Genomic DNA, 25,247 nt, shown 5'->3' on the forward strand with positions numbered 1-25,247 from the left:
TGAGGACTCAGTGAATAGTCTGAGAGGTTTTCCATTAGCCTATTGGACCAAAATGTTATATATTGCTGTGGGGAGAAGAAACTCTGACTTCCACAAGCTATGGCTGACTTGTTGCTCCTCTATAAATCTCACGCCTTGAGACTGATATCTTATCGAGCTACTTGCGCAATAAATCATTTCAAAGCATAGTGGTTCCACCCTCATTTTTCACCTTGACACCAAATGCACACTGGAGGTGTCTGGGGCCATTCATCATTTCTCTGCTCTCCAGCACCAAGGCAACGCACTCTGGCTACAGCTCTGAGCTCGTGCCCATGGCAACCAGCCCTGGCAATGGGGCTCCATGGAGCTGCTCTCAGGAACCCCCAAGAGCTGGAGAGTGCCCCAAAAGCGCCTCAGAAATGTGAGATACCCCAAAATCTCTTCAGGAACGTTGAATATCCAAAACCTCATTCAATAATGGGCTCCCCCTCCCTTCATCATCCCTAAAATTTGGCTGTCTCATTGCAGACCCCACCCCACCTCCCCAATCCAAACCCCAACCCATCCCATCCCTGCTGGACATCAAGACCCCCTTCCCAAGCCCTATTTCCCCCATTTCACACCTCCCAAATTCTATCCCACCCATCCTGCCCCATCCAATGCCCATCTCACCCCTCCTGATCTGCATCCCACTTCACCCAATCCCCTTCCAACCCCATTCCACCTGATGCCTTCAGAAGGCTGACCTAGAACAGGGGCTGGACAGAGTTAAGAATAAAGTTTATTAAAAGGCCTTAGAGGATACACCTTGGGCCGTACAAGAACCTGGACAGGGCTACACCCAAGATGGACCAGAAATGGTCACAGGAATGGACAAGTGATCATGAGGTCTCACATTTTTAGAAGTTTAGGTCCATCTGCATATTTGGATTCATTGTCCAATTACAGCTTCAGATGAGGAAGTCCCATCCTTGTTTTCTCTCTTCAGTCCACCCTTGTTCATGCTTTTGGGCATGGAACTTATAATGATTGTCCTTGGTATCAAGCTAGAAAAGGAATTGTTTTGTCTACCTACTCTGTGAAGGGAGCTCACTAGCACTTAATAGGAAGTTCAAAACTACAAACCTAGGCAGTGCAGAATTTGAAAAATATGAAAGCTAAAATTTAAGGCAACACACCCTGAGGGGCTGCGGAATCCAGTCATTTTGGGTGGGATTGAGTAGATTTCAATGGCACTGAGTGGTTTTGAGGTGACAGATAGAACTCGCTCATCTCCTTGAGTGCCAAGAGATGGAGACAAATAAACCAAATACCCCCAAAACCCTCCCCATTACCTCCCTGAATACCAGATTCCCTTCAAGCACTAGTAAAAGAGATGTTTTAGATGCCTTTGATGAATCTGTAGACTTTTACCCCAATTTTGTCTGTTTTAAAGGGATGAAGATGAATCAAAAGAAAATTAGGGCCAAATCAAAATGACCACCAGCCCAGTGTCTTCCCAACACAGATCACTGGGAACGTGGGTCATCAGGGCTCTGCCCAACATGGGTCCTCTGATAGGGGATGGAGCTCGAGCAGCACATGGACACCTTCCTGCACTTGGGGCACTTGCAGGGCTTCCCTTACCGGTGCCTCCGTTGGTGTTGGGTCAAGTTAGAGCTCTGGGTGAAGCTCTTCCCACACTGGGGACACTCATAGGGCCTCTCCCCAGTGTGGATGCGCTGGTGCCTGATGAGATTGGAGTTGTCCTTGAAGCCCTTCCTGCAGTCATGGCAGCGGAAGGGCCTCTCATCTGTGTGAATCAGCTGGTGCTGGAGGAGGCTGGAGCTGGTCTGAAACCTCTTCCCACACTGGAGACACTCATAGGGCCTCTCCCCAGTGTGGATCATCTGGTGGATGGTCAGCTGGGACCTCTGGCTGAAGGTCATCCCACATTCCTCACACTCATGGGGACGTTCCCCAGTGTGGGTTCTCTGGTGGCTGATCAAGCTGGAGCTCTGGCTGAAGCTCTTCCCACATTCCCCACACTCATAGGGCCTCTCCCCAGTGTGGATGCGCCGGTGCCTGATGAGGTGGGAGTTTCGCTTGAAGCCCTCCCCACAGTCAGGGCAGCGGAAGGGCCTCTCATCCGTGTGAATCCGCTGGTGCTGGATGAGAATGGAGCTGCTCTGAAACCTCTTCCCACACTCGGGACACTCGTAGGGCCTCTCCCCAGTGTGGATGCGCTGGTGGATGAGGAGGTGGGAGCTGCAGTAGAAGCCCTTCCCACATTCCCCACACTTGTAGGGCCATTCCCCAGTGTGGATCATCCGGTGGCAGATCAGTTTGTTGCTCTGTCTGAAGCTCTTCCCACACTCCAAGCACTTGTAGGGCTTCTCCCCATCCTGAAGCTGCTCATGGACCACCAGCTCAGAGCCCCGGCTGGATCTCCGGCCGCCTTCCCGGCACAGGGTGGGTCTTTCCTTTTCAGAGCACCCTGGGATGGGTTTGGAGCCCCTCCTCCTGCGGGATCTCCTGGGATTTTCCTCCCTGTTGGATTCCTGCACTGTGGAGCTGCTCAAAACGGCCTCTTCCACGAGGTTCTGCTGTGGGGATTTGTCCTCCCTGGTCTCCATCCTCAGCTCCTTGTCTGGGGGAGGAAGGACAAGGAGAGGATGGGATTTGCCTCCGTGCCAGAGGGAAGGGGAAGGAGATCCCCCCAGTGCGTCCCCGGCAGGACGGCGTCGGCAGCGGGGTTGTCCTGCAGCCGGGGGCCAGGCTGGGCTGGGAGATGGAGCAGGAGAGAGGGGGAAAGGGGCACTGACTTCCTCCTCACCTGCCTGGGTGTCCTGGGAGATCTTCCTCTTCCTCACAGCCTCTTCCTCCCTTGGGCCAACAGTCTGGGAATGAGAAATCCATGTTTGAGGAGAAATACAATTCACGAGCACATTGGAATAGGGGGTTCCTCCTGCCAAGTCCATCTCTAGAAATCACAAGCTATCCATAAAAACCTCCCAAACACCAAGATTCATCCCCTAAAATGCCTCCCAGGAGTTCCCCATCTCTGGTCTCTCCCCTTTGCTGTTCAGGGGTTCCCCCCTGTCCCAGCTGCTGGGGGTCACGCATGTACTGGGGGTCCTCTGTCTACTCGATCCCTGCCCTCCTCAGGCTGCTGGGAGTGCCAGGAATCTGAAAAGTTCTCACCTTTTCCATCTTCTCACTAACAGATGCTGGGAACCCCAGTGTCTCCACAACGGGCATTTTCCACTGAGCTTTGCAGTCCTTAACACTTGAATACTCCCCCCCCGCCCCCCCCCCAATCCCAACCCAGGGATGCCCCAGGATATCTGGACTGAGCTCCCTGTCTTGGGGCACCTGTGGGATGGGGGATGATGATCCCATGGGTGAGGGGCTGTGAATTCAGGGAGTGCTAGCCCTCGTGGTTCCTTCTCCTTTCCCTGATACTCCTTTGTCCTTCCTCTTCCTCCCTCTCCTCCCCTTCCATCCTTTGTACTCCTCTTCCTCCCTAACGCCAGCTCCTTCTCCTACTTCCATCCCTTCTCTCTCTCCTTCATCTCTCCGCTTCCATCCCTCCTCCTCCTCCCCCAGGAGCAGCGACACCCTCGGTGCCCCGTTCCCAAACCCCTCACAGCCCACGGCAGGAGCGGGGATGGAGCCGGGACAGGTCGGGATGGGCAGCGCGGGGCTCTCCGCTGCTCCCACCCGCTGGGGACGGGGGGAACCCGGCCCGGGGAAAAGGAGAGGGAAACTGGGAAAATTGGGGGCTGCAGATCCAACCTGGGGCTGGCTGGGGACCCTGGCTGGGGACTGCCAGCCCTTGGGGCTCCTCTGGGGAGATGTGGGAGGGGGGAACACAGAGAGGGCTGGGGGATCCCAGGGGTGACAGCACTGGCAGGGACTGGTTTGGACTGGGGTAACTGGAACCTTACTGGGGCAACTGGGAATGACTGGGAATGAGCACAAGCACGCTGAGGGCAACTGGGATATACTGGGAGTGTCTGTGACCACACTGGGAACAGCTGGAACCACAGTGGGAGAAACTGGGAGTGAGTGGGACCATGCTGAGATGGACTGGGACTATTCCAGGGACAACTGGGATCACACTGGTAGGAACTGGGAAGAATTACAACTATTCTGGGATCACACTCAACTGGGATCATACTGGGATCACAGTGGGAGCAGCTGGGTCCCTGCTGGCTGAGACTGGGATGCCACTGAGGGTGACTGGAATCATACTGGGATTGACTGGGAGTGGCTGGGAACAACTGGGATCATGCTGAGAGCAACTGGGAGGAGCTGGGAATGACTGGGAGCGTGCTGGGGCTGACTGGGATATACTGGGAGAGACAGGGAGTCCCAGGGATCACACTGGAGGCTACTGGGGTCACACTGGCACTGCCAGGGAGCAACTGGGGGCCACTGGCCTCATACTGGGAGTGACTGGGATTAGACTGGGAGTGACTGGGATCAGACTGGGAGTTACTGGGATCAGACTGGGAGTGTGCAAGAAGCTGGAAAATTGGGAAAAAAATGGGAAAAAAACAAGGATAAATTCAAGGAAAATGTAAGGGAAAAATCAGGGAAATAACCAGAAAAATATCAGGGTGAAATTCATAAACATCAGGGAAAAAATCAGGAAAAAATTGGGAAAAAATTTGGGAAAAATGGGAAAATTTGAAAAAATTTGGGAAAAACCAGGAAAAATTTGGGGGGAAAAAAAGAGAAAACTCAAGGAAAAGATGGGAAAAAAATGGGGAAAAAAGTCAGAAAAAGAAAATGGAAAAAAATCTGGGAAAAATCAGAAAAAATGGGGAAAAAATCAGGAAAAAAGAGGAAAAGAAGGAAAATCATGAAAAACCAGGGAAAATTGGAAAGAATATTGGGGAAATCAGAAAAAAAAACTGGGAAAGAACTTGGAAAAATTGGGAAACAACCAGAAAAGAAAGAGGAATAAAATCTGGAATGAAATAGGAAAAATCCCAGGAAAAATCAAGTAAAAACTAGGAAAATTTGAGAAGAAATTGGGAAAAAGCTAGAAACGAATTGGGAAAGGAAAAGAGAAGAATCAGGAAAAAATGGGAAATACATGAAAAAAATTGTGTAAAATTGTGAGAAATCAGGGAAAATATCAGGAAAAAAAAGCCAAAAAGACCCTGGGAAAAATGAGGAAAAAATTGGGAAAAATAGTGTAAAAATGAAGGAAAAACCAAAAATAGTTGAGAGAAAAAATTGCAAAAAAATCTGGGAAATAATTGGGAAAAAATCAGAGAAAAAATGTGGAAAAAAAGGAAAATCACGGGAAAATCAGGGAAACAAACCGGAAAAGGATAAAAAAATCTGGAAAAATCAGAAAAAAAATAATGAAAAAAAATCAGGGAAGAATTGAGGAAAACCGGAAAAATTAGGGAAAGGATAAGGGAAAAATCTGGAAAAAAATGGGATTAAAACAGGAAGAGACACAAAAATCAAGGAAAAGTTTGGAAAAAAAAAGGGGAAAAATTGGAAAAAAAATCAGGAAAATAAAAAAATAATGAAAATATTATGAAAAAAAATCAGGAAAAATCAGGAAAAAAAGGGGAAAATGAGGAAAAATATTGAAAAAAATTGGGTCAAATAAAGAAAAGAGAGGAAAGAAACCTGGAAAAAAATCAGGAAAAATCAGTAAAAAAAATAGGAAATACAGGGAAAAATCAGGGACAAATTGTGAAAAAAAATGGGGAACAACCCGGAATAAATTGCGAAGAGGGAAAAGTCAGAAAAAATGAGGGAAAATCAAGAAAAAAATTTAGGAAAAATTGGGAAAAAACAGGGAAAAATGAGAAAAAGAAAGAGGAAGAAGACTGGGAAAAAAATGGGATAAATCAAGGAAAAAAATAAAGGAAAAATGAAAAAAAGAAAGTGAGGAAAAAAACTTTGGAAAAATGGGAAAAAAATTGGGAAAAAACCAGGAAATATCAAGGAAACAAACAGGAAAAAAACAGGAAAAATTAGGAAAAAAAGGGGAAATATTGGGACAAATCAGAGGGAAAAATCAGGAAAAAAAATTTGAAAAATATTTGGAAAAAATTGTGAAAAATGAGGAAAAAATCAGGAAAAGAAAAAGGGAATAAAACCTGGAAAAAATCAGGAAAAAAAAATCAGAAAAAAAAATTTAAAAAATTGTGGGAAAATCAGGAAAAGAAAATGGGGAATACAGGAGAAAAAATCAGGAAAAAAATGGGAAAAACTAGAAAAATTATGGAAAAATTGGAGAAAAAGTTGGGAAAAATACAAAAAATTTTATGAAAAGAAGAGCAAAAAATCAGGAAAAACGGAAAAATCAGGGAAAAAATGGTGAAAAAACTGGGAAAAATTCAGGAAAAAATGAGGGAAAAATCAGGAAAAAATAAGAAAACACAAAAAAGAGAGAAAAATATTGGGGGAAATAAGGAAAAAAACAGGATGAAATTCCCCCTATCCCATTTTTCCATGGAATTTTGGGAATTGCCTACCTGGGAGGTTGTAGAAGAATTTCCAGACCTGGGAATCCGGGGAGTGGGGAAAGGTGGAATTGCGGATGAGCTGGTCCAGATTTTTGGGAAGGTTGATGGCCTGGTCCTATTCCAGCTTCCAGAATGTTCGGATGAATCCCACTCCTCCTTCTAGCTAGAAATCATGGAAAAATCATGGGAAAGCTGTGATACAAATTCATCGAGTTTTGCCCCCAAAGCACCCTTTTTTCCCACCAAAATTTCTATTTTTCTCCCCCAAAATATTAATTTTTTGAAATAATTAAATGGGGAAGATTAGGGGGAAATAGGGAAAAATAGGATGGAAATGGAGCAAAAATGGGGGAAATTGGAGCCAAAATGGGAAAATAATAGGGAAAAAATGGGATAAAAATAGAGAAAAATGGGAGAAAGAAATGGAAGAAAATTGGGATAAAATTGTGGAAAAATGAGATAAAACCAGGATAAAAATGGGGAAAATAATGGGGAAAACTGGGGTAAAAATGGGAACAAAAATGGTAAAAATGAGGCAAAAATGGGAGAAAAATGGAAGAAAATAGGGAAAATAAGAGAGAACATGGGAAAAAAACTGGGGAAAAATAGAGCAAAATAGCATAAAATGGGGAAATGGGGAAAAAAATAGATAAAAAATGGGAAAAAATTGGGGGGAAAATAGGGAAACCTGGGGAAATAATTGAATAATGGAGGAAAAATAGGAAAAAAATCAGGAAAAAATGGAGAAAACTGAGGAAAAATGAGATAAAAAAGGCAGAAATGGAGGAGAAAGGAAAAAAATGAGGGAAAAGTTGGTGAAAAATAAAAAATAGGATAAAAATGACGAAAACTATATGAAAATAGGATAAAAATTAGGAAAATAGAGCAAAAATGGGATAAAAATGGGGAAAATTGGAAAAAAATGTGGAAAAATGGGATAAAATGGAGACAAATTGTACTCTAATAGGGAATGACTGGGAGTGATTTGGCTTATCGTGGGGTGCACAGGAAACTGGAGCCACACGGGGGGAGCAACTGGGCAATGCTGGGAGCAGCCACTGCCGGCACCGGGAGCCCCGAACCCCTTTCCCGGCCATGCCGGACCCGCATCCCCCCGGCCCCTTTGCCGGGGCTCTGCCGCCACCGCCACCGGGACCCCCCAAAAACACCTCCCGGGGATCCCCGGGGTGCCCCCGAGGGGCATCTGCGGCTCGGCTCTGGAGCCCTGCCATCCCCAAACATCCCCCCCAAAAACCCCAAAGCCAGGGAGCCCCGGGGTATTTGGGGCGAGCTCCCCCTCCCCGGGCACCTGCGGGATGGGGGGCGATGGTCCCGAAGGAGCTGCAGATGCAGAGAGCGGGGAGCGCAGGTGGAGCCTCCTCTGCCTGCTCCAGCTCTTCCTCCTCCTGCTCCTCCTCTTCCTCCTGCTCTGTCCCTCCTCTTCCTCCTCCTCTGTCCCTCCTCTTCCTCCTCCTCTGTCCCTCCTCTGTCCCTGGGCGCGGTTCGGAGCCCTCGGGTGAGCGGGGCCGGGCCGGGACACGATGGGAAAGGGCTGGGTCCCCCCCAAACCGAGCTGGGGGCAGCGGAGCTTTGGGGGAACAATGGGAACGGGGCGGGACAGGGGAACAGGGGGAGGTGGGAGCACTGAGGGTCCCCCAGTTCACCCCAGGAGCCCCAAGCCCCGTCCCAGCCCCCCCAGTTCCCCCCGCAGCCCCGGCTGAGGGGGGCTCAGCCCAGGAGCCGCCGTCGTTCGGGGCTCCCCCGAGTGCAGGAACGGGAGAGTTCCCGGCTCGGGGAGGCCCCAGCACAGGAGGGGATCTTGTCCCTCTTCCAGGGCCTTTCAGGGTCTTCAGGCCCCTCTCAAGAGGAGTTTTTCTCTTTTTCAGGTTTTCTGGGGGGGATCCCACCACTACAGGGGTGTTTTTTCCTCCCCATTTTAGGGAGTTTGTGCGGCCGCAGCCCCACAAGCCCCTTTTGAGGGGGGATCATGACGGCTTTAAGTGACATTTTTAGGGGTGTCCCCACCCCAAGCCCCTGTAGGGGATGTTTTGTCCCCCAGGGTGGATTTTGGGGGTTCTCTCTACCATGGCCGCTTTAAGGGCCCCCGGTGTTGTCGGGTCCCACTGTAACTCCTCTTAAAAGGGCAACACCGCTCCCGTTGGTTCCGGCAGTGGAGCCCGGGAGGGGTTGGGGGTCCCGGGAGGGGTTGGGGGTACCTGGGTGATGCCGATGAAGGCGATGGGGTCCTCATGCTGGGTATAAACCTTTGTGAGGGTTTCCTGGGGGGTTTTCGGAAGTTCTGGGTGTTTTTAGGGCCACGGTGGTATTTGGGGGGTTCTCAAGGGGGTTTACAGGAACCCTGATGGGGGAATTTGGGCGATCCCGGGGATGAAATTGGGGGTCCCAAGGTTGTTTTGGGGAATCTGCTGGTGATGGAGATGGGGACCCCATGCCAGGTATGTGTCGTGGTTTTAAACCAATAACTAAGAAAATTACTTACTTCTTGCTGTGAGATATGGATTAGAACAAGAGCAAAACAGGCATACAACTTAAAAGGGAATAAAAAAAAAAGTTTATTGACAAACTACAATAATAAGAACACCAGAATAAACTTCCAGAAAAACCTTTCCATCCCTTATCTACCCACTATTCCCTTGTTCACATGACAACAGAGACAAAAACTCTGGAACTCTGATAGTTAAAACAGTCCCAATTCTTGCTAGTCTTTTCACCCGTCTTTATAGAGAAACAGAAGTTTCTTCCTGTTAATTTATGGAGTTTCTCACAAGAAAACTATTTTTGTTATAGTTTTCTATTGCCCTAATGTTAGCTGTCTAGAGCTGCTATTATTAGAGTTCACTCCTCCCATTTTCACATCACTCTGAAGTGTGTATGGGCCATGCGTCTAGAGATAGCATTTTTAAGGATAAGTTATTCAAAGGCAAAAAAAAAAAAAAAGTCTTCTTCATCTGTTTCTGTGAGCTTCACCAGAAAACAGTTTTCTCATTGCCTCTCAAGGCTTCAAATCTCTCAACAGTTTTTTCATTGCCTCTCAAGGCTTTTAATCTCCCAGCACTTCACTATACTATAATTACTCTTTACTCAAATTTACACTTTGAACACTATTCCTCTCTAGATCCTATATCATGAATTAAAGGAGTTCTTTTCAGGACTTCATTGTCCATCTCCATAGTTTTAACAGGGAGATATTTCAGCTTAATTAAAGCATCTTCTTAATTCTCTACCTTTCCTGAAGCTTCTTTTCTTTCTTGTCACTGGTAGTTTATAAAGTCTCTTTTCATGTTGATCTCTCTCTCTCTCTCTCTCTGGATAAAAAGATTAATCCGCAAGTCTCATCTGGGTAATGAAAGAGTTAACATCTTGCCCAGGCTTTTGTAGATGGTTTGGGGATCTCTGCCGAACAGGAGCTGGAGCCGTCTGTGATAGAAAGTTCTTCATGGCTGCTCTAGAGCGTGTGGTCGCTGCTCCAACCCGCTGCAAGTCCAGGGCCTCTCTCTTTCTTCACTGGGCAGTTTCTAGTGAATTAGTTACAGCAAAACCTGCAGCCGAGCCAGAGATCGGCTCCGCCCGGGCCCGAGAAAAACCTTCCCCAGGCCCCCCCATCTCCCGGCCGGGAGACGGGGCAGGCCCGGCCCCATCCCCGCCCGGCCGCATGGCCTGGGCAGGGACGGGAGGCCTGGAGCTCCGCCACCCTTCACAGCCAGAAAACAAAGAGAGCCCAGAGAGCTCTGCTTTTACATTTTAAAGTAGGGTTCACAAGTTGATCCCACTTTTCAATGGCCTAAACTGCTGTCAATTCCCAGCAATGACAAATAATTGGTCAGGAGAAAAGACTCCAAGCACTTCCCAGCAACTCCAACTCCCTTAAAAGTAAAGTAACTCCATGACACTGTCACATTCCACCAAATCGCCACAAATTTCCACAACATGTATGAAAAATCCCACAAATTCTTCAATTCTCCTCAAAATCCCACAAAATTCCAGAACATTGAAAAAATATCCCACAAAGTTCCTGCCACATCCCACCAAATCGCCACAAATTTCCACAACATCTATGAAAAATACCACAAAATTCTTCAAGTCCCCACAAAATCCCACAAAATTGCAGAATTCTTCTCAAAACCCCACCAAATTCCAGAAACATCCCACCAAATCCCCATGCATTTCCACAAAATCTGAGAAAATACCTCAAAATTCTTCAAGTCTCCTCAAAATCCAACAACATTCCAGAAAAAAATACCACACAATTACATAAATTTTCTGAAAACCCTGCCAAATTCCAGAAACATCTCAAAAAATCCCCTGAATATCCCACAATAATCTAAGAAAAATCCCACACCATTCCACAAAATCACACAAAATTTCAAAAATCTTCTCAAAACCCCAACAAATTCCAATCACATCCCACCAAATCCCTACACATTTCCACAAAATCTAAGAAAATACCTCAAAATTCTTCATGTCTCCTCAAAATTCCACAAAACTCCCACAAAATCTTTTCAATATCCTACCAAATTCAAGAAAAACCCCACCGAACTGCAGACAAATCCCACACAATTTCATAAATTTCCTCAAAACCCCACCAAATTCCAGTGACATCCCTCTAAATCGCCTCACATTTACACAACATCTAAGAAAAATCCCACAAAATTCTTCAAGTCTCCTCAAAATCCAACAACATTCCAGAAAAAAGTACCACACAATTAGCTAAATTTTCTCAAAACCCTGCAAATTCCAGAAACATCTCAAAAAATCCCCGACATATCCCACAAAAATCTAAGAAAAATCTCACAAAATTCTTCATGTCTCCTCAAAATCCCACAACATTCCAGAAAAAAATACCACAATATTGCAGAAATCTTCTCAAAACCCCAACAAATTCCAGTCACATCCCTCCAATTCCCCACGCATTCGCACAAAATCTAAGAAAATACCTCAATATTCTTCATGTTTCTTCAAAATCTCTCAAAATTCCACAAAATACCCAGAAAATCTTCACAATATTCTATGAAATTCAGGAAAAATCCCACCAAATTGCAGAAAAATCCCACACAATTCTGAAATATTGCCAAAACCCCACCAAATTCCAGAAACATCCCACCAAATTGCCGCAAATTTCCACAAAATCTAAGAAAAATTACACAAAATTTTTCAAATCTCTTCAAAGTCCAAAAAATACTACAAAACTTAAAAAAATCTATTCATTATCCTATGAAATTAAAGAAAAATTCAAAAAAATGCAGAAAATTCCCACATAATATCCTACAGATTTTCTGAAAACCGCACTAAATTCCAGAAACATCCCACCAAATCGCCACACATTTCCAGAAAATCTAAGAAAATACCGCAAAATTCTTCATGTCTCCTGAAAATCCCACAACATTCCAGAAAACTCCCACAAAATCTTCTCAATATCCTATGAAATTCAAGAAAAATCCCACAAACTGCAGACAAATCCCACACAATTTCATAAATTTCCTCAAAACCCCACCAAATTCCACAATCATCCCACCAAATCCCCACAAATTTCCACAAAATCTAAGAAAAATCCCACAAAATTCTTCAAGTCTCCTCAAAATCCCACAACATTCCAGAAAAAAATACCACACAATTACATAAATTTTCTGAAAACCCTGCCAAATTCCAGAAACATCTCAAAAAATCCCCTGAATATCCCACAATAATCTAAGAAAAATCCCACACCATTCCACAAAATCACACAAATTTGCAAAAATCTTCTCAAAACCCCAACAAATTCCAATCACATCCCACCAAATCCCTACACATTTCCACAAAATCTAAGAAAATACCTCAAAATTCTTCATGTCTCCTCAAAATTCCACAAAACTCCCACAAAATCTTTTCAATATCCTACCAAATTCAAGAAAAACCCCACCAAACTGCAGACAAATCCCACATAATTTCCTAAATTTCCTCAAAACCACACCAAATTCCAGAAACATCCCAACAAATCGCCACACATTTCCACAAAATCTAAGAAAAATCCCACAAGATTCTTCAAGTCTCCTCAAAATCCCACAACATTCCAGAAAAAAGTACCGCACAATTACATAATTTTCTGAAAACCCAGCCAAATTCCAGAAGCATCTCAAAAAATCCCCTGAATATCCCACAATAATCTAAGAAAAATCCCACCAAATTCCACAAAATTGCAGAAATCTTCTCAAAACCCCACCAAATTCCAGTCACATCCCACCAAATACCCACACATTTCCACAAAATCGAAGAAAATACCTCAAAATTCTTCATGTCTCCTCAAAATCCCTCCAAATCCTGCAAAACTCCCACAAAATCTTTTCAATATCCTATGAAATTCAAGAAAAATCCGCCCAAACTGCAGACAAATCGCACACAATTTCATAAATTTCCTCAAAACCCCACCAAATTCCAGAAACATCCCACCAAATCACCACAAATTTCCACAAAATCTAAGAAAATCCAACCAAATTCTTCAAGTCTCCTCAAACTCCCACAACATTCCAGAAAATAATACCACAACATTGCAGAAATCTTCTCAAAACACTACCAAATTCCAGATACATCTCTAAAAATCCAATGAATATCCCACAATCATCTAAGAAAAATCCCACACAATTCCACAAAATTGCAGAAATCTTCTCAAAACCCCAACAAATTCCAGTCACATCCCACCAAATACCCACACATATCCACAAAATCTAAGAAAATACCTCAAAATTCTTCATGTCTCCTCAAAATTCCACAAAACTCCCACAAAATCTTTTCAATATCCTACCAAATTCAAGAAAAACCCCACCGAACTGCAGACAAATCCCACACAATTTCATAAATTTCCTCAAAACCCCACCAAATTCCAGTGACATCCCTCTAAATCGCCTCACATTTCCACAACATATAAGAAAAATCTCACAAAATTCTTCATGTCTCCTCAAAATCCCACAACATTCCAGAAAAAAATACCACAATATTGCAGAAATCTTCTCAAAACCCCAACAAATTCCAGTCACATCCCTCCAATTCCCCACGCATTCGCACAAAATCTAAGAAAATACCTCAATATTCTTCATGTTTCTTCAAAATCTCTCAAAATTCCACAAAATACCCAGAAAATCTTCACAATATTCTATGAAATTCAGGAAAAATCCCACCAAATTCCAGAAAAATCCCACACAATTCTGAAATATTGCCAAAACCCCACCAAATTCCAGAAACATCCCACCAAATTGCCGCAAATTTCCACAAAATCTAAGAAAAATTACACAAAATTTTTCAAATCTCTTCAAAGTCCAAAAAATACTACAAAACTTAAAAAAATCTATTCATTATCCTATGAAATTAAAGAAAAATTCAAAAAAATGCAGAAAATTCCCACATAATATCCTACAAATTTTCTGAAAACCGCACTAAATTCCAGAAACATCCCACCAAATCGCCACACATTTCCAGAAAATCTAAGAAAATACCTCAAAATTCTTCATGTCTCCTCAAAATCCCACAACATTCCAGAAAACTCCCACAAAATCTTCTCAATATCCTATGAAATTCAAGAAAAATCCCACAAACTGCAGACAAATCCCACACAATTTCATAAATTTCCTCAAAACCCCACCAAATTCCACAATCATCCCACCAAATCCCCACAAATTTCCACAAAATCTAAGAAAAATCCCACAATATTCTTCAAGTCTCCTCAAAATCCCACAACATTCCAGAAAAAAATACAACATTGCAGAAATCTTCTCAAAACACTACCAAATTCCAGAAACATCTCAAAAAATCCAATGAATATCCCACAATCATCTAAGAAAAATCCCACACAATTCCACAAAATTTCAAAAATCTTCTCAAAACCCCAACAAATTCCAATCACATCCCACCAAATCCCTACACATATCCACAAAATCTAAGAAAATACCTCAAAATTCTTCATGTCTCCTCAAAATCCAAAAAAAATTCCACAAAACTCCCACAAAATCTTCTCAATATCCTATGAAATTCAAGAAAAATCCCACCAAACTGCAGACAAATCCCACACATCATAAATTTCCTCAAAACCCCACCAAATTCCAGAAACATCCCACCAAATCCCCACACATTTCCACAAAATCTAAGAAAATACCTCAAAATTCTTCATGTCTTCTCAAAGTCCCACAAAATACCACAAAACACCACAAAATATTCTCATTATCCCATGAAATTAAAGAAAAATTCAAAAAATTGCAGAAAAATCCCACATATCCTACAAATTTTCTGAAAACCGCACCAAATTCCTGAAACATCCCACCAAATCACCACTCATTTCCACAAAATCTAAGAAAATACCTCAAAATTCTTCATGTCGCCTCAAAATCCCTCAAAATTCCACAAAATTTTCAGAAAATCTTCTCAATATCCTATGAAATTCAAGAAAAATCCCACCAAATTCCAGAAACATCCCACCAAATCCCCACAAATTTCCACAACATCAAAGAAAAATCCAACCAAATTCTTCAAGACTGCTCAAAATCCCACAAAATACCACAACATTGCAAAAAAATCCCACCAAATTCCAGAAACATCCCACCAAATCACCAAAAATTTCCACAACATCTAGAGAAAAATCCCACAAAATTCTTCAAGTCTCCTCAAAATTCCACAACATTTCAGACAAAAATCCCACAACATTGCAGAAACCTTCTCAAAACCCCACCCAATTCCCGACACATCCCACCAAATCCCCACACATTTCCACAAAATCTAAGAAAATACCTCAAAATTCTTTATGTCTCCTCAAAATTCTTCAAAATTCTACAAAACTTGCAGAAAATCTTTTCAATAACCTATGAAATTCAAGAAAAATCCCACCAAACTGCAGACAAATCCCGCACAATTTCATAAATTTCCTCAAAACCCCACCAAATTCCAGAAACATCCCACCAAATCGCCACAAATTTCCACATCATCTAAGAAATATCCCACCAAATCCTTCAAGACTCCCCAAAATCCCACAAAATACCACAACATTGCAAAAAAATCCCACAAAATTGCAGAAACATCCCACCTAATCAACACAAATTTCCACAACATCTAGAGAAAAATCCCACCAAATCCTTCAAGTCTCCTCAAAATCCTTCAAAATTCTACAAAACTCCCAGAAAATCTTTTCAATATCCTACCAAATTCAGGAAAAATCCCACCAAACTGCAGACAAATCCCACACAATTTCATAAATTTCCTCAAAATCCCACCAAATTCCAGAAACATCCCAACAAATCGCCACAAATTTCCACAAAATCTAAGAAAAATCCCACAAATTCTTCAAGTTTCCTCAAAATCCCACAAAATACCAGAACATAGAAAAAATATCCCACAAAGTTCCTGTCACATCCCACCAAATCCCCACAAATTTCTACCATGTAAAAAAAAATCCCACCAAATTCTTCAAGTCTCCACAAAATCCCACAAAATACCAGAACATTGCAAAAAAATCCCACAAAATTGCAGAAAAACCCCACCAAATCACCACAAACTTCCACAAAGTCTCCCCAAAATCCCACAAAATTCTTCAAGTCTCCTCAAAATCCCACAACATTCCAGAAAAAAATACCACCAAATTGCAGAAATCTTCTCAAAACCCTAACAAATTCCAGTCACATTCCTCCAAATCACCACACATTTCCACAAAATCTAAGAAAATTCCACAAAATACTTCAAGTCTCCTCAAAATCCCACAACATTCCAGAAAAAAATCCCACACAATTACCTAAATTTCCTGAAAACCCTGCAAATTCCAGAAACATCTCAAAAACTCCCCTGAATATCCCACAATAATCTAAGAAAAATCCCACACAATTGCACAAAATGCCACAAAATTGCAGAAATTCTTCTCAAAACCCCACCAAATTCCAGTCACATCCCACCAAATACCCACACATATCCACAAAATCTAAGAAAATAACTCAAAATTTTACATGTCTCCTCAAAATCCCAAAAAAATTCCACAAAACTCCCACAAAATCTTCTCAATATCCTATGAAATTCAAGAAAAATCCCACCAAACTGCAGACAAATCCCACACAATTTCATAAATTTCCTCAAAACCCCACCAAATTCCAGAAACATCCCAACAAATCGCCACAAATTTCCTCAAAATCCAACCAAATTCTTCAAGTCTCCTCAAACTCCCACAACATTCCAGAAAATAATACCACAACATTGCAGAAATCTTCTCAAAACACTACCAAATACCCACACATATCCACAAAATCTAAGAAAATAACTCAAAATTCTTCATGTCTCCTCAAAATCCCTCAAAATACAACAAAACTCCCACAAAATCTTTTCAATATCCTAAGAAATTCAAGAAAAAACCCACTAAACTGCAGAAATTTCCTAAATTTCCTCGAAACTCCACCAAATCCCAGAAACATCCCACCAAATCACCACAAATTTCCACAAAATCTAAGAAAAAACCCACAAATTCTTCAAGTCTCCTCCAAAGCCCACAAAATACCAGAACACTGAAAAAATATCCCACAAAGTTCCTGTCACATTCCACCAAATCGCCACAAATTTCCACAACATCTATGAAAAATCCCACAAAATTCTTCAAGTCTCCTCAAAATCCCACAATATTCCAGAACACTGAAAAAATATCCCACAAAGTTCCTGTCACATCCCACCAAATCGCCAAAAATTTCCACAACATCTATGAAAAATCCCACAAAATTCTTCAAGTCCGCACAAAATCCCACAAAATCGCAGAATTCTTCTCAAAACCCCACCAAATTCCAGAAACATCCTACCAAATCCCCATGCATTTCCACAAAATCTGAGAAAATACCTCAAAATTCTTCATGTCTCCTCAAAATCCAACAACATTCCAGAAAAAAGTACCACACAATTACATAAATTTTCTGAAAACCCTGCCAAATTCCAGAATCATCTCAAAAAATCCCCTGAATATCCCACAATAATCTAAGAAAAATCCCACACCATTCCACAAAATCACACAAAATTGCAAAAATCTTCTCAAAACCCCAACAAATTCCAGTCACATCCGACCAAATCCCTACACACTTCCACAAAATCTAAGAAAATAACTAAAAATTCTTCATGTCGCCTAAAAATCCCTCAAAATTCCACAAAACTCCTAGAAAATCTTCTCAATATCCGACAAAATTCAAGAAAAATCCGCCCAAACTGCAGACAAATCCCACACAATTTCATAAATTTCCTCAAAACCTCACTAAATTCCAGAAACATCCCACCAAATCCCCACACATTTCCACAAAATCTAAGAAAATCCAACCAAATTCTTCAAGTCTCCTCAAAATCCCACAACATTCCAGAAAATAATACCACAACATTGCAGAAATCTTCTCAAAACGCTACCAAATTCCAGATACATGTCAAAAAATCCAATGAATATCCCACAATAATCTAAGAAAAATCCCACACCATTCCACAAAATTGCAGAAATCTTCTCAAAACCCCAACAAATTCCAGTCACATCCCTCCGATTCCCCACGCATTTGCACAAAATCTAAGAAAATACCTCAATATTCTTCATGTCTCTTCAAAATCTCTCAAAATTCCACAAAACACCCAGAAAATCTTCACAATATCCTATGAAATTCAGGAAAAATCCCACCAAATTCCAGAAAAATCCCACACAATTCTGAAATATTACCAAAACCCCACCAAATTCCAGAAACATCCCACCAAATCGCCGCAAATTTCCACAAAATCTAAGAAAAATTACACAAAATTCTTCAAGTCTCCTCAAAATCCCACAACATTCCAGAAAAAAATACCACAATATTGCAGAAATCTTCTCAAAACCCTACCAAATTCCAGAAACTTCTCAAAAAATCCCCTGAATATCCCACAATAATCTAAGAAAAATCCCACACAATTCCACAAAATTGCAGAAATCTTCTCAAATCCCCACAAAATTCCAGTCACATCCCACCAAATACCCACACATTTCCACAAAATCTAAGAAAATAACTCAAAATTTTTCATGTCTCCACAAAATCCCAAAAAAATTCCACAAAACTCCCAGAAAATCTTCTCAATATCCTATGAAATTCAAGACAAATCCCACCAAACTGCAGACAAATCCCACACAATTTCATAAATTTCCTCAAAACCCCACCAAATTCCAGAAACATCCCACCAAATCCCCACAAATTTCCACAAAATCTAAGAAAAATTACACAAAATTTTTCAAGTCTCTTCAAAGACCAAAAAATACTAAACTCAAAAAAATCTATTCATTATCCTATGAAATTAAAGAAAAATTCAAAAAAATGCAGAAAATTCCCACATAATATCCTACAGATTTTCTGAAAACCGCACTAAATTCCAGAAACATCCCACCAAATCGCCACACATTTCCACAAAATCTAAGAAAATCCCACAAAAGTCTTCATTTCTCCTGAAAACCCCACAAAATTCCAGAAAACTCCCAAAAAATCTTTTCAATATCCTACCAAATTCAAGAAAAATCCCACACAATTTCATAAATTTCCTCAAAACCCCACCAAATTCCACAATCATCCCACCAAATCCCCACAAATTTCCACAAAATCTAAGAAAAATTCCACAAAATTCTTCAAGTCACCTCAAAATCCCACAACATTCAAGAAAAAAATACCACACCATGACCTAAATTTTCTGAAAATCCTGCCAAATTCCAGAAACATCTCAAAATATCCCCTGAATATCCCACAAAATCTAAGAAAAATCCAACAAAATTTTTCACATCTCCTCGAAATACTACAAAATACCACAACATTGGGAAAAAATCACACAAAATTCCAGAAACATCCCACCAAATCACCACACATTACCACAACATCTAAGAAAAATCCCACAATATTCTTCAAGTCTACTCAAAATCCCACTTCATTCCAGAAAAAAATACCACAACATTGCAGAAATGTTCTAAAAACCCTACCAAATTCCAGAAACATCTCAAAAAATCCCCTGAATATCCCACAATAATCTAAGAAAAATCCCACACAATTGCACAAAATTGCAGAAACCTTCTCAAAACCCCAAAAAATTCCAGTCACATCCCACCAAATCCCCACACATTTCCACAAAATCTACGAAAAAACCTCAAAATTCTTCATGTCTCCTCAAAATCCCACAACATTCCACTAAACTCCCAGAAAATCTTCCCAACAGGCTATGAAATTCAGGAAAAATCCCACCAAATTGCAGAAAAATCCCACGCAATATCCTACAAATCACTTCAAAACCTCAACAAATTCCAGTCACATCCCTCCATATTCCCACACATTTCAACAAAATCTAAGAAAAATTCCACAAAATTTTTAAAGTCTTCTCAAAGTCCCACAAAATACCACAAAACTCCACAAAATATTCTCATTATCCCATGAAATTCAAGAAAAATTAAAAAAAATTGCAGAAAAATCCCACATAATATCTTATAAATTTTCTGAAAACCGCACCAAATTCCTGAAACATCCCACCAAATCACCACTCATTTCCACAAAATCTAAGAGAAATCTCACAAAATTCTTCAAGTCTCCTCAAAATCCCACAACATTCCAGAAAAAAATCCCACACAATTGCAGAAATCTTCTCAAAACCCCACCAAATTCCAGTGACATCCCACCAAATCCCCACACATTTCTGCAAAATCTAAGAAAAAAACTCAAAATTCTTCATGTCGCCTCAAAATCCCTCAAAATTCCACAAAACTCCCACAAAATCTTCTCAATATCCTATGAAATTCAGGAAAAATCCCACCAAACTGCAGACAAATCCCACACAATTTCCTAAATTTCCTCAAAACCCCACCAAATCCCAGAAACATCCCAACAAATCGCCACAAATTTCCACAACATCTAAGAAAAATCCCACAAATTCTTCAAGTTTCCTCAAAATTCCACAAAATACCACAACATTGGGCAAAAAAATCCCACAAAATTGCAGAAACATCCCACCAAATCACCACAAATTTCCACAACATCTAGAGAAAAATACCACAAAATTCTTCAAGACTCCTCAAAATCCCACAACATTCCAGAAAAAAATACCACCAAATTGCAGAAATCTTCTCAAAACCCCAACAAATTCCAGTCACATTCCTCCAAATCACCACACATTTCCACAAAATCTAAGAAAATACCTCAAAATTCTTCATGTCGCCTAAAAATCCCTCAAAATTCCACTAAACTCCCAGAAAATCTTCACAATATCCTATGAAATTCAGGAAAAATCCCGCCAAATTGGAGACAAATCCCACAACAATATCCTACAAATTTTCTCAAAACCTCAACAAATTCCTGTCACATCCCACCAAATCCCCACACATTTACACAAAATCTAAGAAAATACCTCAAAATTCTTCATGTCTTCTCAAAATCCCTTAAAATTCCACAAAACTCCTAGAAAATCTTCTCAATATCCTATGAAATTCAAGAAAAATCACACCAAACTGCAGAAAAATCCCACACAATTTCATAAATTTCCTGAAAACCACAGCAAAGTCCAGAAAGATCCCACCAAATCTTCACAAAATTCCAAGATAGGTAAGAAAAATCCCTCATAATTCTTCAAGTCCCCACAAAATCCTACCAATCTGCAGAAAAATCCCACACAATTCCCTAAAATCCCTCAAAACCCCCCCAAATTCCAGAAACATCCCATAAAATCTCCACAAATTTACCCAAAATTGCAGAAAATCCCACAAAATTGCTGAAATCTTCTCAAAACCCTACCAAATTTGAGAAACATTTCCAAAAATCCCCTGAATATCCAAAAAATTTAAGAAAAATCCCCTAAAATTTTCAGAAAATCCCACAAAATTGCAGAAATCTTCTCAAAACCCCAACAAATTCCAGTCATCATCCCACCAAATCCCCACACATTTCCACAAACTCTAAGAAAAATACCTCAAAATTCTTCATGTCACCTCAAAATCCCTCAAAATTCCAAAAAACTACTACAAAATCTCCCCAATATCCTGCAAAATTCAAGAAAAATCCCACAAAATTGCAGAAAAATCCCACACAAATCATTAAATGTTCTCAAAACCCTACCAAATTTCAGAAATATCCCACCAAATCTCCACAAAATTCCATAGAATCGAAGAAAAATCCCTCACAATTCTCTAAGTTACCACAAAATCCCACAAAATTCCAGGAAAAAAATCCAATAAAATTGCAGAAATTTTCCCCAAAGCCAAACAAATTCCAGAAACATCCCACAAAACCCCCACAAATTTCCACAAAACCTAAGAAATTACCTCAAAATCCTTCATGTCTGCTAAAAATCCCTCAAAATCCCAGAAAACTCCCACAAAATCTCCTCAATATCCTATAAAATTCAAGAAAAATCCCACAAAATTCCAGAAATATCTACAACAGTACAAATAAATCCCAAAAATTCCAGAAACATCCCACCAAATCTCCACAAAATACCAGAAAATCTAAGAAAAATCCCACAATTTGGAGCACAGGGACTCTAGAACCTGAGCATGGCTGCTTTGCTGTGCAGGCAAGGAAGGGCTTGGGCTGCTCCACTCCCCTGCTTTGCTTTGGGATCACCGTGATTTTGGGGGACAGTGCAGGGGGAAAGGGAGAAAGCATGGGCTTCCCTCACCCATGGGTGGGTTTTTCCCTAGAATGTAGGGGTTGGGCCTTCCTCAAGCTCCTGACAGACATAAGATTTTTTACCATTTTTCTTGTTCCCCCTTTTTGTCTGTAACCTATTTTCATTAATTTGTTGTTTGTTTTTCTAAAGGAAGCGTTCTAGGTGGGGTCCAGTCTGGATCAGGAAGTGCTTGGGACCAGCTGTGGCGTGGATGGGCCGTGCCCTTGGAGAAGACTGAGGACATCGTTTGGGACCAGCTTTTCTTGTGGCAGCGGATGGTGTGAGGTGGGTCCTCATCTCCTTGGCATGGCTGGGACAAGAGCTTTTGGGAGATGGCAGCGGGCACAGGAGCATCCCGCTCTGGGCAGCTGCTGAGGGGCTGGATCTGCCGTGGCTGGCTGCAGGCTGGGCACATGTCCTGCCCTCCTGCTCTGCTCCCCAAGGCAGCAGTGATGGGCAGCTTTGGGCCCAGCTCTGAGCACGGCCAGCATGGCCTGGGCACCGCGGCTGGCTGGGACAAGGGGACAGGAGCCTTCAGCTGACGGGCGGTTTCTGCTTTCTCTCCTTGCAGCCGGGCTCTGCGGATGCTGAGGCTGCTCTGGGCTCTGCCAGGGCTCTGCTGGGCTCAGCACCGGGCCGGGATCAGCCAAAGAAGAAACGCTGTGACCTGCAGCAGAGACTTGAGCATTTTGGCAATGCAGCTCAAGTCTGCAGAGTGTCCACCTCCAAGGGAAAACATGACACCCCCCAAAAATTAAACTTGTTCCATGATTTCTGAAATGGAATCCATCTGGGATGACCCCAAATGACATTTTTCAGCTTGCTCAAGCTGTAGCTCAGCCCTTCTCTGAACCGTTCTGTCCCCACATCTGCCTTTTACTTCACAACTGCTCCCTCCTTTCCCCCAGTGAGTTCCCAGCCCATCACAGTCTCCATCACACTGCAGCCTTCCTTGATGCCCCTCACCACGAGGAAGGCCAAGCCCCAGTCTCAGGGTCTCATCCTGTCAGTGGCTGAAGAGGAGCAATGTCCGTCTGTGCCAGGGGCTCTTGGATGTCTCTGTATCCATGGACAGAAGGGTCTGTCTGTGCCAGGGGCTCTTGGATGTCTCTGTATCCATGGACAGAAGGGTCTGTCCTTGCAAAGATTTCCATAATATCTTGGTACCCATGAGTATGGAATGAACACAGAGAGTGAAAGTGTCAGTCACGTTGTTTGCACACTCCTTCCTTTCCATCCAAGACACATCCATGCACACCCCCACGTACAGATACATTAAAAGGAGAGGGATGGATAGAGATTTCCCACAGAGCTCTAACTTTGGCAGAACTCACCTTGTAAGCCATGGCCAGGGCATTTTTTTCCCAGCTCTGTGTCAGTAGGTGTCCAAGAGCTGAAGGGAACAGCATTTAGAAGCAGTTTCAGGATTTCTAGGCAGGAAAGGGAGCTGACAGCCATCCACATAACTCACCATATTCGTCTGGATGGGCTGCTGGTTCTTTAGGAATATGGCACAATGGAGACATGAGACTTGGGATAATCCCAGCTCTCTGTGGATCTGTGCAAAGGTGGAGCAGCAGAAACACCTTGTGTCTTCTTTGGGGACACAAGGTCCAAGGAGCTGGGGTGGCAGAGCGTGACCTGGGCTGGTGGCAGGTGAAGTCCCATTTCATGACATCCCAGAGTGGCACAGGACAAAGCTCCAAGCACCCACAGCCCCACGGAGGAAGTCCTTGGAGTGCTGCACATCCCAGAGGAAAAGCTGCATTCCCTCAGTCCATTGGGATTTATCACTTTCATTTGCAACACTTTAGGTCCAAGTTTCAAACCGCAAAATTTTGACACTTAAGACACAGTCATGAAGAACACGTATTTCAATTTCCTATTCCCTTAACTGCAGTGTAAAATATCTTAATATTGGAAAACATCCATCAAATCTGTAAAGGAAGGCAGCTAATGGATCCTTTCCACTAGCACGTGTACAAACTAAGGAACTAAAATCAAAGCTGAGTTCTCTTTTTCAAAAGATCAGTTACCTCTTTATTACTCCAGAGTTACAGAAGATTTTTCACTACACATTTGGGGGTAATTTTTATCTTTCATATTTTTTTGTGGGTTTTTTTTTTGTTTTCTTTTGTTTTTTGTTTTTTGTGGGTTTTTTTTGTTTTGGGGTTTTTTCATGGTTTTGTTTTTTTTTTTTAACAGAAGACATGTCCTAGAAAAGGCACGTCCTTTGCTCCTGGTTCCCGTGTGGAGCAGCTCCCTTCCCGCTGGCTGAGCTGCTCAGGCAGAGCCCGGCAGCTCCTGGCCCTGCAGGGCTGAGGCTTTTCCCCGTTGCTGGGCACAGACTGATGGAGCAGCACTGCTGAACACGGGCACACGCAGAGGGAGCAGAGCAGCTGCCTTTGCCCACCTGAAGCTCCAAGGCCAAACTCTGAGCAGGCACGGCTGCAAGAGACTCGCAGGCTCCCTGTTGGCTCTGCTGCCCCACTTGTGCCCGGCCCAGCTCTGCGGGAGGCAGAGGGAGAACAAGGGGCAGCTCCCTCCCAGCCCCAGCCCAGGGACCCCTCCAGTCCCGGGCCTTGGACCACTGTCAGCACCCGCTGCTCCAGCCACCGCTTCTGCTGGCACTGACAGCAACAACCAAACTGGGGCTGGTCCCCAGGGAGCAGCAGCAGTGCCTGCATCTGATCCCTCAGCCTGGGGCAGCCCCCTGGGGGAACAGAGGGCACAGCAAGAGGGACAAAACCAGGCAGGGGCAGAGACTGGGAAGAGCCAGAGCTGGGAGCAGCAACAGCTGCTTCATTGCACTCCTGGAGAAAGCTCTTGGCTGGCGCAAAGCACTGAAAGGTGTGAAAGGCAGAGAGGAGGCCACACCAAACAATGCTCCTGTTTTCACACCCTCCTGTAATAAATGGAAATGATTCGTGCTAACTAAATTATAACTATTTGGAAAGTTATTATTAGAAGCAATCAAGGGAATTGGTGTTACAAGGCAGATGTACCCCTCTACAGATGTTACATGTTAAAATTAAGATACAGGATGTAGTTTTGAGATAAGAAATGTCCTAAGACAAAATCAACCTTGAGATGGATAAAGTTGAGATGACTTTAGGCACTGGGCCTGAAAATTATAAAATATAAGACTAA

General features: G+C 42.5%; 2 protein-coding genes across 2 annotated transcripts in view; one reads left to right on the plus strand and one right to left on the minus strand.

The window, feature by feature from the left end:
- LOC111945726 (uncharacterized) overlaps nt 1-2,306 on the minus strand; it is a 555,958-nt gene extending 553,652 nt beyond the window's left edge. The window contains exon 1 of the mRNA XM_086874769.1: nt 1,609-2,306. Within this exon, the coding sequence (XP_086730895.1) occupies nt 1,609-2,291 (683 nt within the window). The 5' untranslated portion in view covers nt 2,292-2,306. The remainder of the gene's footprint in view (nt 1-1,608) is intronic.
- The window catches only part of LOC147645325 (uncharacterized), a 141,538-nt gene that overhangs the window by 64,461 nt on the left and 51,830 nt on the right, over nt 1-25,247 (plus strand). The gene's annotated exons all lie outside the window — the stretch shown is intronic.

Source organism: Cyanistes caeruleus, unplaced genomic scaffold (genome assembly GCF_971803275.1).
Source record: "Cyanistes caeruleus unplaced genomic scaffold, bCyaCae1.hap1.1 HAP1_SUPER_30, whole genome shotgun sequence".
Lineage (NCBI taxonomy): Eukaryota > Metazoa > Chordata > Aves > Passeriformes > Paridae > Cyanistes > Cyanistes caeruleus.